This window comes from Podarcis muralis, chromosome 10, assembly GCF_964188315.1.
Source record: "Podarcis muralis chromosome 10, rPodMur119.hap1.1, whole genome shotgun sequence".
Taxonomy (NCBI): Eukaryota; Metazoa; Chordata; class Lepidosauria; order Squamata; family Lacertidae; genus Podarcis; species Podarcis muralis.
The window spans coordinates 55,597,476-55,610,034 of NC_135664.1; the positions used below are offsets into that span (position 1 = coordinate 55,597,476).

At 44.2% G+C, this 12,559-nt stretch overlaps 1 protein-coding gene across 6 annotated transcripts in view; it reads left to right on the plus strand.

Moving 5' to 3' along the window:
- DGKI (diacylglycerol kinase iota) overlaps nt 1-12,559 on the plus strand; it is a 259,648-nt gene that overhangs the window by 223,286 nt on the left and 23,803 nt on the right. For all 6 annotated transcript variants that reach the window (XM_028746780.2, XM_077935076.1, XM_028746783.2 and 3 more), the window contains one exon: nt 5,372-5,397. In XM_028746780.2, coding sequence (XP_028602613.2) covers nt 5,372-5,397 — 26 coding nt within the window. The remainder of the gene's footprint in view (nt 1-5,371; nt 5,398-12,559) is intronic.

Consider the following 12,559-nt stretch of genomic DNA (forward strand, 5'->3'; position numbering starts at 1 on the left):
TCCACCTCTTTCCCCCTTTTCTTCCTAATGTCTCAACAAATGAAACTGATCTGTAAAAAATGTTATTTGGAGGAGAGAGAGAGAGAGAGAGAGAGAGAGAGAGAGAGAGAGATTGCACATACTTTTGTAAACCAAGAAAATCTTTAATAAAAATACATTAAAAAAAGAGAAACCCTCTAGGTGGCAGTAGAACATTGAGGATAGCAGCTTGTGTAATCGCTTCCTGAACTTGGCTGAAACTTTGCAGCAGACAGAAGTGGCAAAAATAATAATAATCTTGAACCAATGGTGGATATAACCCGAGCTGCAGAGGGGAGGAGGTACCCCCAGAACTGCTACCCGTCCTTTTAAAGATTTTGGATGTTACGCAATCAGGATTCTAAATTGTGCAGGGACCCTGCCCTACCATGGAAATCTGCCCACTAAAGAAGTTCACCCTCAGTCCACTGGAAGGTGGCAGAGTTAGGCCACCAGGAATGTGACAAATGAGACAGGGCCAATGAGTCTAACCCTGCCTGCCTGCCAGGGAAAAGCACGGGCCGGGAGGTTGAACAGGACTAGTACAATGCTGAGATTTTAAAAAATGCACCAGACTATTAACAAGAATGGTTCAATGTGCAGATGGAGACTAGGAATGGGAATTTAATGAGATTTTCAAACTCATAGATCCACAGAGATCTTTTTCTAATTCCCATCTCACTCCTTAAATTTGACGAGAAGCAAGATTCCCCACCCCCATCCCTTGGTTCTGCTAAAACATAAATTATTCTTGTGCAATATTTTACGCACGATTATATATCCAATACACACATACAATATTATTGCTTTCCTAAAGTAATCATCACATTGACAGGAACCTGCAGCAATATATAACTGTGTGGAAATGCAAATGGAGCCAACCAAGTTCTACTCAGAGTAAACCCATTGGAATGAGCAGGCCTAAGTTAGCCACATCCATTCATTTTTCAATGGATCTGCACTGAGTGGAATTTAGTTGGATGCATCCCATAGTTATAGAAGTATACTGCAGAAATATAGCACAGTGTGGGATATGGCTCTTTTATAGGTACTATACATACTGTGCACATAGTTTATATGTCTACTGGGTGACCTTGGGCCAATCACAGTCTCTCAGCCTAGCGTACCTCACAGAGTTGCTGTGAGAATAACATGGAATTGGGAGAGGGAACTACACAGGCATCAGGGACCAGCAAGACTCTGATGGATGTGTAGAGGAGGCAAGGGAGCCTGAGAACTATCTAGAGGAAGGGGTTAGCAATTTGTGTGGTTCTGTGCCACCCACAAGGCAAGGGTCAGGGCTCTGAGAAGAGGAATAATAATAATATTTATACCCCACCCATCTGGCTGGGTTTCCCCAGCAACTCTGGGCGGCTCCATAATAAAAACATGACAAAACATCAAACATTAAAAACTTCCCTAAACTGGGCTGCCTTCAGATGTCTTCTAAAAGTCAGATAGTTGTTGAGTTCCTTGACATCTGAAGGGAAGGCGTTCCACAGGGTGGGCGCCACTACCGAGAAGGCCCTCTGCCTGGTTCCCTGTAACCTCACTTCTCACAGGGAGGGAACCAACAGAAGGCCCTCAGAGCTGGACGTCAGTGTCCGGGCTGAACTATGGGGGTGGAGACGCTCCTTCGGGTATACTTGGCTGAGGCCGTTTAGGAAGACTCAGGACTGTCAGAGGCAGATGAGGCCCTTTTAAAAATAAAAAATAAATGCATCCTGAAGAACTGGACTTAGATTGGAAAGGAACTAGGGAAACCAGAGTTGACAGATTAGCCTATCCTATTCTGGAGACAGATGCTCTGCTGCTATTTGTTTTTGAACGTCTGAAGGTGGTTTGAAAGAAGGACTGCTGCTTTTTTTTGGGGGGGGGAGGAGATTTTATTGTTTCAAAACCCTAAAATACCTCTTTAAGTGAACGTGTGCATGGGAAAACAAAATGGGTGTGAACTGCATACCATCAGATATGAAACCTTTCTCAACTACTTTTGTCTCTCTTTAATGGACTGGATGTATATAACCTTTAAAAAATAGCTTTCATGTTCTATCCATTGCAGAGGAACAACTAGTGAGTTCATTGGAACCAGAGAGAGAGAGGTGTTTTGTTTTTTAAAAGAGAAACAACATTCAGCCCCCTCTTTTTTTCTTGGCCAGCTAACTGGCAGAAGTGCTTATCAGAAGGAGTTAGTGGGTATGTGTAAAATGAATTACTCGAGTGGCAAAGAAGAGAAAGGCCATAAAACTCCATGGCAGTGCTATAAAAGTATTGTTGTTCAGCCTTTTAGATTCTTAAAGGCTTTTCTTTCAGATGCTGTGGGTGGCAGAGGGTTTCAGTTGCAGGGTTATTGGTAAAAATAGCTGCTTTACATCGGCTTGACGTTTCTCTGGAGGCTTTTGTCTTTATGAATAATACACCCGGTTGCCGGAATTTCTGTAGACTGTGCCTGGAGGAGGCTGGTTGAATTTCCATGAAACCTCAAATCCCATAGACTGAGCTCACAAGGTTGCAAATCCCTTCCTTCCCATACAAAGGCATGCCTACACTGTCGCCTTCCTCCAGCGACAAGCCTCCAGCAGACTGAAAACACCAGGAACAGTCTGACTGGCACAGTTTTCCTTTAATGCTAAGCTCCCTTGGCCACTGTTGGCCTTCAGTCAGTGGGCCTTAGGAAGAAGGCACAAAGCCCCAGGTCCATTCTGCACAGACAACGTGCTTTCTATTGCTGACCTACGCTTGACTTTGGCATTTGACAGCACCTTGCACTGGGCCCAGATAGGGTTGCCATATGTCCTCTTTTTCCAGGACATGTCCTGTTTTTCATGGGTAGAGTCGTCATAGTGATCCAGAGTTAAAAATAGGTGTTGACAAATGTGTCCTCTTTTTTCTCTCTTCAAAATATGGCAAACCAAGCCTAGAAAGAAGCTGGTAGTCATGTCTTTGGATTGGTCAGGGTTAACAAATAAAAGGAGCCAAGCCTTCTACCATTTTCTACTGACTCCTGCTTGCTCCATTAAAAAAAAATTTTTTTTGACAAAGTAATAATAATAAATGAAATAAGAATAAAAATATGCACTGCACCCAGAGACCATTCCATTGTAACTATCCAACCTGCCAAAATGTCAATACCTCTTGCGATCATTTGACCCTTTTCTGTTTTAACAGTACAAATTCTACAAACAATTTCCATATCTCCTCAAAATCATTTCTCTTGCATATTCCCCATCTTACCGCTTGCCCCATTTTTGGTTTGAGTTTTTCCATATTCCAATCAAGCCTCACATTTTAGTGACCCCCACCTGGAGATCCAGCTGCCAATACCTTCTCTCCCCCCCTCCCTACCCTGTAGTTTTGCATCTATCTTATGCCTTATCCTTGGCCTGGTCCCAACAGGTGCACACCATAATAGCAGGAGTATAAACTTTATAATTTTCTTAGCAGCACTTGCCATGGTGATTCCCCACCCCCCTCCTCTTTTGGTCTTTTCAGATGCAGAGCTAATTACCTCTACCTGTCTTGCTGTGATAGAAATGCTAGCGAGACAAAAAGGATGCTAAAGTAAATGCTCAGTTATGGCTGCAAAATGGATTATTGTATGCTGTTCTGTTCTGGATCCCGGTAATTGCAATTGCCGTTGGTTAGCTGTCCCTTCTGCCGTTGAATGGCTACAAGGGGCACTAAACTGTAGGGGGCTGGTGGAAAAGTTGTTCTCATAAGCACTTGTGTAACATGCTTCCCCCTTCGCCTGCTTCTCCCAGGGAACACAGCTAAAGGAACGGTAGAGGTGGGGCGTTAACAAAAACAAGTCTCCAGCTGACTTGGTACCTATTCCTACCCACCGAAAACGGTAGCTAATAGTACCTTCATGGGAGGGGAATTTAGTTGAGAAAACTGGGTGAGGAATCTGTACCCCTCCCAATGTTGTTGGGCTGATTGGAGCTGTAGCCCAGCAACACCTTGATGACCACAGGTCTCAGGTAGACCTGACGCGGGTGGCGCTGTGTTCTAAACCACTGAGCCTCTTGGGCTTGCCGATCAGAAGGTCGGCAGTTCGACCCTGCATGATGGTGGTGAGCTCCCTTTGCTCTGTCCCAGCTCCTGCCAACCTAGCAGTTCGAAAGCACACCAGTGCAAGTAGGTGCCGCTGTGGTGGGAAGGTAAACGGTGTTTCCATGCACTCTGGTTTCTGTCACGGTGTTCTGTTGCTCCAGAAGCAGTTTAGTCATGCTGGCCACATGACCCGGAAAGCTGTCTGCGGACAAACGCCGGCTCCCTTGGCCTGAAAACGAGATGAGCGCCGCAACCCCATAGTTGCCCTGGACTGGATTTAACCATCCAGGGATCCTTTACCTTTTTACCTCAGATAGAGGTCTTTCCCATCACCTGCTTCCTGGTGCTTTTAGACTGGATTTTCCAAGGACTGACCCTGAGACCTTTAGGAGGAAAAGCATGTTCTCCCGGAGCATGACTGGCATTATGGGGCAGGTGCCGCAGAGTTGCCCTTCTGACAGCATAATCAATGCTGCTTAGCTGGGGACAGGCAGTGTAGCTTTGTTACAGGGGCACACTGTTGGAGTCAAGCCAGTACTCCCAGCAATCTACCTAAGCAACGCTTCCCTTACCACTGCCCTGCCTCTGTCCCTTCCACTGAGCTACTGTTCTTCTCCCTGATCATGTCTGTGATGCACACCAGCAGTTACTTTGAAGAGAAAAGTAAAGTGTTGGAAAATCTGGCCGCAGAACATTTGCTCTGCATTCAGCTTGGCTAGGAAATCTCAGTGGAGCCACTGCTGGCTTTTGATGGACCTTTGGTTATCAATTCACCTCTGACCTGATCCACCGAAGCAATTTCCCCCCTGTTATTTTCTTTCTCTGACTGCTGAAGATAGAAACTGACTGCACACATGAGGTTGAGATAATGGGTGGCAATAGCTTGTTCCTTGGGGAGGCAGAGCTTTCAGGGCAGGTCTTAGAGAGCAGTAACCAGGCTCATTATTGGGGGGCAGCCCGAAGACCCAGGGGAAGAGAGGTGGCAGCAGTTTATCCCTCCAGCTGTACCTGTTTATGAGGCACCCTTCTTTCTTCTCCTTATATTTTCAAATAATAATAATAAAGTACTCCTTTTTCCACAATCACAGTGATGCAGAACTAGGTGAATGTTTCATGAGGCTCATTCTGATGCAATTGTTAGGAGCTGAACATAACATAACCTGTAGAAGTATTTCGCATCAGCCAAACTCTGCTTTACTAAGTGCTGCTGCAGAAATCCTTGAAAGTGCACTGAAATTTATTTGTTGCCTTTTCATCTTACCAAAAAAAGACTGATGGGTCTTTGTTGGTTTACTTCCAGGTCTCCGGTTTCTTCAGAAGATCAAGGTGAGAATCTATTTTATTTGTTTGCGTGTTGTTGTTAATTGTCCTATTGCAAACTCAGCTTGATAAATGTGAATTTTGCTCAGGTTAATTGGATGAGAAGTGATCTAGATTCTTCCCCACTGCTAGCCCTCGGTTTGAGTGGGGAAAGTTAGGTGCGCATAATATTTGGCATTTGTCTACCTAGAATATTCAGAAGTGATTTCCACTAATCCACACAATGCCTTGTAAGGCAGGGATGAGCATACTTCAGGTGTCTAAGATCTATTTGGTTTGTTTAGTAAATCCCCTGTGTCTCTACAAACCAGAACCAGGTGCAAAAGACACAGGACTTTACCTGAGCTTTCTGCTCATGCAGTGAGACTTCATTCTTTCCTCTCTGGAGCAGATTTTGAGGGTGTATGGGGAGCTGCGGGCAAGAGGGGAAAAGCAGTAAGTTTTCCCCTGCATGCATACATCTCTGGTGCAAATGGAATGGCAGCACTGGATACAGCCCATGCAGTTAGAATTAAAAAACAGGTTGCCTCTGAGCTCATTCTCGCTGAAATACTGGGCAAATAAAGATAGATGTTTGGGTCTTGGGAATGGAACAACAAGGACACACCCATTGGCCCGATTACAGGTAGGTAGCCGTGTTGGTCTGCCGTAGTCAAAACAAAATAAAAAAATTCCTTCCAGAAGCACCTTAGAGATCAGCTAAGTTTGTTATTAGTATGAGCTTTCGTGTGCATGCACACTTCTTCAGATACTTCTTCATTGGCCTGAATAACTCATGACTGCCTGTTCCAACAAACAGCAGATTCCCAAGATTCCCATGTTTGTTTTCGTCCTGCTGTCTTGGACCCTTTAACACAAGGGTGGGGGAACCTGTCTTCCTTCATCCTCATCCCCACCAGCATGGTCAGAGATGATGGTAGTTGGAGTCAGCAACACCTGGAGGACCACAGGCTCTTCACCCTGCTTTAGCTGACCCTGGGACTTTCTGCATGGTTTCCTCCTGTTGCAAGACTGAACCCAAGGCCCGCTAATAAGATGGGAAATCATAACTGATACTGCACAGGTAGCAATGTGTTCATTTCAATGCATCTTGCACAGGAGAAGCTCTTGATGAGCTGTGGCCCAGTTTCTGAGCAAAGAAAGTTCTCCTTCCTTCCAGCCTTTGAAATGTCATTTCACAATGTCAAGAGAGCACACGCTATTCCCTCCCGTTCGGCCGCGGCTGAGTGATATGTTTATTATGTTGCATTTGATCCTTGCCAAAACCTGACTCCATTGCCTCTTATTCCCATGCTTCAGAGGAAACATTACATTTTAATAGGTTGTCCTGGGTACCAGTATCATGCTATTTGTCAATGGGCAGTGATTTATTAGCCGGCCTTATAGGTTTTCTTTACATTATCGTATTACTCTGTCATTTTATCTATTAATTGAGTGTCAGGCAGCATATGAAGTGCTTCCTTATGGATCTTCTCGGCTTTAATCTCCAGTATCTGCCCCTACCATCTCCCTTTCCTTTCTGCCTTCCCTGTTTCCCTCCTTTGCACAAATTCCTCTCATGTTCCATTTACCACCTGTGCCTCTGTGACAGGGGACCAGCTCTACAGTTTGATCAATATCCCTAACCACTCCAGAACCATAAAAGCATTTATGAGCTTACTTTGAAATGGAGAATCAAAGCCGCAAGCACTCTTCACCTATCATACCAAGGACATTAAAAGCTTCTGTTTAATGACAGTGAAATAGCTGATTGAGAAATGCATTACAGGGTAGAAGAATGGTTACAGGCGAGAGCCTTTTATGATGCAGCAGGGTCAGAACATTTAGTTCCGATGCTTGTAAATACTGTCTGTCATCCACCAGGAGAGAAATCGCCTTGGAACTTAGCTCTGCCTAGGCTTTGCCCCAATGCCGCAGTGATGGCTTCACTTGGCAAATGGGGGCTGGTTGCAGCAGTCCTACGTGTTTCCCCAGCTGTCCCCTCCAGCAAAGCCTCAGACTTGGATGGGCAAAGCATTTTGCTGCCTCCTCTGTACTCCAAGGTCAAACCCTGTGTCCTGGATCATCTTTGGGGATGATGCTCCCTGGTTCCTCGCTATGCTAGCCTGAAGCAGCCTGATGTGCTCCCTGGGTTGTGTTTTCTCAGGCTTAGTGATGATGTGCTGTCACGGGGGCAGTCAAGAAATACAAAAGATTTGTTTCTGCCATCGCTCATTGCATTCCCTTCTCCTTGCAGAAAGGTCATAGCAGGGACAGACTTTGGTAATCTTTCGTGATGTGGTTCCCCTTGTGATGTCAACATTTGGCGTCCCTCAATGGATCTTCTCAATTATGGATCTTCTCAGTTTTGCACCCCTGCACCTCGGCACCCTGCGTAGCAGAACCGCTCACACCACCCTAAATCTGGCCCTGGTCATAGCTCAGTGGCACAACATCTGCTTTGCATGCAGAGGGTCCTAGGTCAATCCCCAGCATCTCCAGGTAGGATGGGAGAGACTTCTATCTTCTGGCTGTGAAGAACCTTCAGCTAGGTGGACCAATAGGACCACTCAGGGAATGGCATCTTCCTTTGTTCTTAAATGGTAGTCCCAGCAAGCTGAGGCTCTCTCTTGGCTTATGGAATAGTTGTTTTGGGGGGGATTCATGGCTCACCAGATCTCTGTTGGGGGTATGGCAGAGAGGAGCAGAGCATTGCTGGTTAGGCAACACATGTCCAAGAATGTAAGAACACCCATTTTCAAACCAAAGCTAGTCTAGCATTTTGTTTCCAATAGTAGCTAGCAAGATGTCTCCCAAAAGCATTAGCACATAGGTAGGCAAACTAAGCCCAGGGGCCAGATCCAGCCCAATCGCCTTCTAAATCCGGCCTGCGATGGTCCTGGAATCAGTGTGTTTTTACATGAGTAGAATGTGCCCTTTTATTTAAAATGCATCTCTGGGTTATTATATCTCTGGGAATTCCTATGGGGCATAGGAATTCGTTCATCCCCCCAAAAAAAGAATATAGTCTGGCCCCCCACAAGGGACAGTGGACCGGCCCCCTGCTGAAAAAGTTTGCTGACCCCTGCATTAGCACATGAGGCCACTGCTCTCCTGAAGCTGAGCAGCTCTGGTCAGCACCAGAATGGGAAACCGTCAGGGAATCACAGGTATGCTGCCTTGCCTTGAATAATGGAAGAAAAGTGGGTTAGAAATGTAAATAAACAAACTCATTGGATCTGCCATTGGAGGCTATGGACAGGAATGTGCCTTATGCCAAATTAGACCATTGACTGATCGAGCTCATCATTGTCTACACTGAATGACAGCGACTCTCCAGATCCCAGGAATCTTTATCCTACTTGGAGGTACCAGGGATGGAACCTGGGGTCCTCTTCATGCAAAGCAGATGCCCAACTGCTGAGCTGTGCCCCTTCCCCTATAGTTGCAAGCTTTAATCCGCAGATGAAACCATTAAAACTTTAGTTGATTGAGCAGTGAATATGAATCTTAATCAGCAAGGCAAACTTTAATTGTTTCTAGACTGCATTTATAACTCATGTTGCACCAGGCACTTAACAACAAAGCTTGAACGCTACATTTTAATTAGTGTGGCTGAGACTTCAGGGCGCTCTTTCTCCTTTCTTTTCGGGACTTATTTTGGTTTGGATATATTACTCTTACAGGGAATTTAAGAAAAAAAGCAACACTCAAGGCAATCTCTGAGACAATGAAAACCATAGGGACCCCGGTGTGGTTTGGTTTTAAAGTCCTCCTTAAAGGCCAGGCAAAGAGGAGAATTTTCTTATGATCCTTTCTCGCAGAAACATCAACATTTTGAGGCTTCTCCCCAACCCGCCCCCCCTGTTTTTTGGAGGTGGCAGGGAAGAGGGCCTGCCCCCCCCCCCACTCCCGCTTTTGCTTCTAATATGGAAAAAGTAATAAAATATTAAACATGAGGTTGTTCCCCCCCTAGTATTTCATTGTAGTTTCTCCCCCCCCTTTTTTACTGAAGAAGTTACAAACCGAACATCTCCCTTCCCGGCACTTTTTGCCAACCCAAAGGCATTGTTCAGATGTAAGCAATGATAGCAAAGTTTGTGAAAGCACTGAAGTGGAGATAGACTGAAAGTTGCCAATATCAATATGAAGGGGAATGTTAACACAGCCATATATTATGGAATGGAATGAGGCAGGTACAGTTTGTCCTGTAGAGTCCTCGTTCCTGTGCTGGATGAATGACCATCATTTCACCATAAAAGTCTCTCTCTCTCTCTCTCTCTCTCTCTCTCTCTCTCTCTCTCTCTCTCTCCCTCCAGCCACACAAAGCTTTTGCATCAGTTTTTCAGAAATATTTTAAATTGTTGTTAAAAGCAGGGTTGTTGGTTTTTTTGTTTTTTTAAAAAAAATGATAATTTAATTGTTTTATCTTGTTTGTAAATCACTTTGCCTTTTCAAAAATATAAAATCAAATAAAGAGGTATGTAAATTTTATGAAATGAATAAAATGTTGGCCTGGGTATGTTACAGACATTGCAATGGAGTTTGAATTTGTAAGATTAGCAAGAGGAAGGTCCCAAAGGCTGGCGATCCTTAGGCACTTTGCTGCGTGGCTTTTCACACCAAATCAGTGCCCTCAAACTTCTCAGCAGACCACTCTGTGGGGCAAGTCTTTCATCCTGCAGTTTGTACAAGTGAAGCCACACAGCCCTGACTAGGATTTACTTTAGCCGTCAGAACTGATAGCTGACTTGCATTCAGGCTACAGCTTCCCCTTGTCAGAGGCATTGAGGGGGAAAAAAAAGACAAGACAAACCTATTGCACGGACTGCAATTCCCGTAGGGGCTTTGCTGACAAAGAAACAAGTGTCAAACTCTCGGTTTAAGCAAGGGCTGCCCTGTGGGATGTGTGGGAATTCTGAACAGGTGAGTGAAGTGCCACACAGCCCAAGGGAGCCGGTGAGAGAAGCTGAACGGGACAGGCAGATGGTTTGTGGCTTATTTTCTGAGCCTCCTTCCTAGCAAAATCTGCAATTCTGGGAAGAATGATGCAGGGTCAGGCGAATCTGAAAGTGTTGAGTGGCAATCTGTTTCCAATCCTACTTGAAGAGAATGCCTCTTCCCAGTTTTTGTCTTATTCTGTGATGCCGGAATTTGGGTTATAATTCTGATCCTGCGTTCTTATATGGCACTCGTGGGAGACAGCCTGGCAAATTCAGGTTGTGCAGTTGTAGTTGACGGGGAGATCTTGCGCAAGAAACCTGCTCCCCCCAAAGATCTGATCTTTTGTGATAAGGAAAGTGATGGGGAAAGGCGCTGAGAAGTGTGGGGTGATATTTGCTTTGATGCAACCCTATCTTCACAAACAAATCGGAATGAATGCTCATTAAATAGTCAGTGCCATTTGATTTCTCTGCAAACAAATCAGGATGAATGCTTAATAAACAGGTCATCTGGAGGTGCCTTGGCTTGCAAGTAGCTCGAAGTCACACAGGGAGTATCTTGTAAATAGCTTCCATGGTTAGTAAAGGTAAAGGGACCCCTGACCATTAGGTCCAGTCGTGACCGACTCTGGGGTTGCGGCGCTCATCTCGCTTTATTGGCTGAGGGAGCCAGCATACAGCTTCTGGGTCATGTGGCCAGCAGGACTAAGCCGCTTCTGGCAAACCAGAGCAGCGCATGGAAATGCTGTATACCTTCCCACCAGAGCTGTACCTATTTATCTACTTGCACTTTGAGGTGCTTTCGAACAGCTAGGTTGGCAGGAGCAGGGACCGAGCAACGGGAGCTCACCCCGTCACGGGTCGGCAAGCCCTAGGCTCTGTGGTTTAACCCACAGTGCCACCCGCGTCCTCCATGGTTAGTAGCCCCATATAAGGGCAGTCTCACTGAATGAGCACAGCAAAACCAAGGAGGGTTAGGCAGTCCTTCAGACAAAGGAAAAAGAAGGAATCCCAGTCTCCAGTCAAAAGCATTCTGAGTGGGCTAGCAGTTCGTTCTTTTTCTTCTTTAAATTTTTATTTATCATTTTCGTTTATGTACATTACATCAATTATTTAATCATAGTTTAAACAGTTTTAACATTTTCAGTTTCGACTCCCTTTCCTCTCTTTCTGCGGTTCCTTACATTTTTGTCCTTTCCTGCATACTCCAAATTGCCTTCACTTATTCTTTTTAGTTGTCTATTCTCATCTATATCTCATCTGTATTTTTAAAACTGCAGGTTTTTATAATTATCCTGCCAATGTCTTGATCTCTTTACAGTTTGTAAATACTCAATAAACTACTTCCATTCCTTTCTAAAAAGTTTGTTGTCTTGATTTCTTATTCTTCCAGTAAATAAGTTTTGCGATTTCTGCTTACTCCATTAGTTTCTGTATCCAATCTTCTTTTGCTGGGACCTCTTCATCCTCCCACTTTTGGGCAAATAACATTCTTCTATACTGTTCGGGTAGTTCTAATCCTATAATTCCCAAGATAAATCCTTAAACTCTTTTAATTTAAACTCTTTTATTTTAAGTTCTCCACTCTCCTCTCTTAGCAAATTTCTATAATTTTTTTATCATATTTTTCTTTTTCACCACTATGGCTTCTAAAGGTGAAAGCCAAAGTGGTGTTTTATCGCCAATAAGTTTTTATATTTATCCCATATTCTATACATTTCCCCCCTAATTATATGGTTTGTGAAGGCTTTATGTACTTTTGCCTTTTCATACCACAAATAAGCGTGCCAACCAAAAATATTATCATGACCTTCCAAATCTAAAATATGTGGATTCTTCAGTAGCAACCATTCCTTCAGCCAGCACAGACAAGATGCTTCATAATATAATCTCATATCCGGTAGGGAGAAACCTCCTCTTTCTTTTGTGTCTATCAGTATTTTATATTGTATTCTCAGGTTTTCCCCTTGTCAGATATAGTTAGAAATATCTTTTTGCCATTTGTTGAAGCAAACTGTCTTGCTGATCATCGGTATTGATTGAAACAAAAATAACATTCTTGGTAGTACATTCATCATTATGATCGACACTCTATCCAGCAACGAAAGTTCTATCCCATACTTCATTCTATCCCATATTTGCAAATTTCTTTTAATATCCTCCCATGTTTTCAGATAGTTATCTTTATACAGCTGTAATCTCTTAACCATATACCTAAATACTTAACCTTCTTTTCAGTCTTTAGA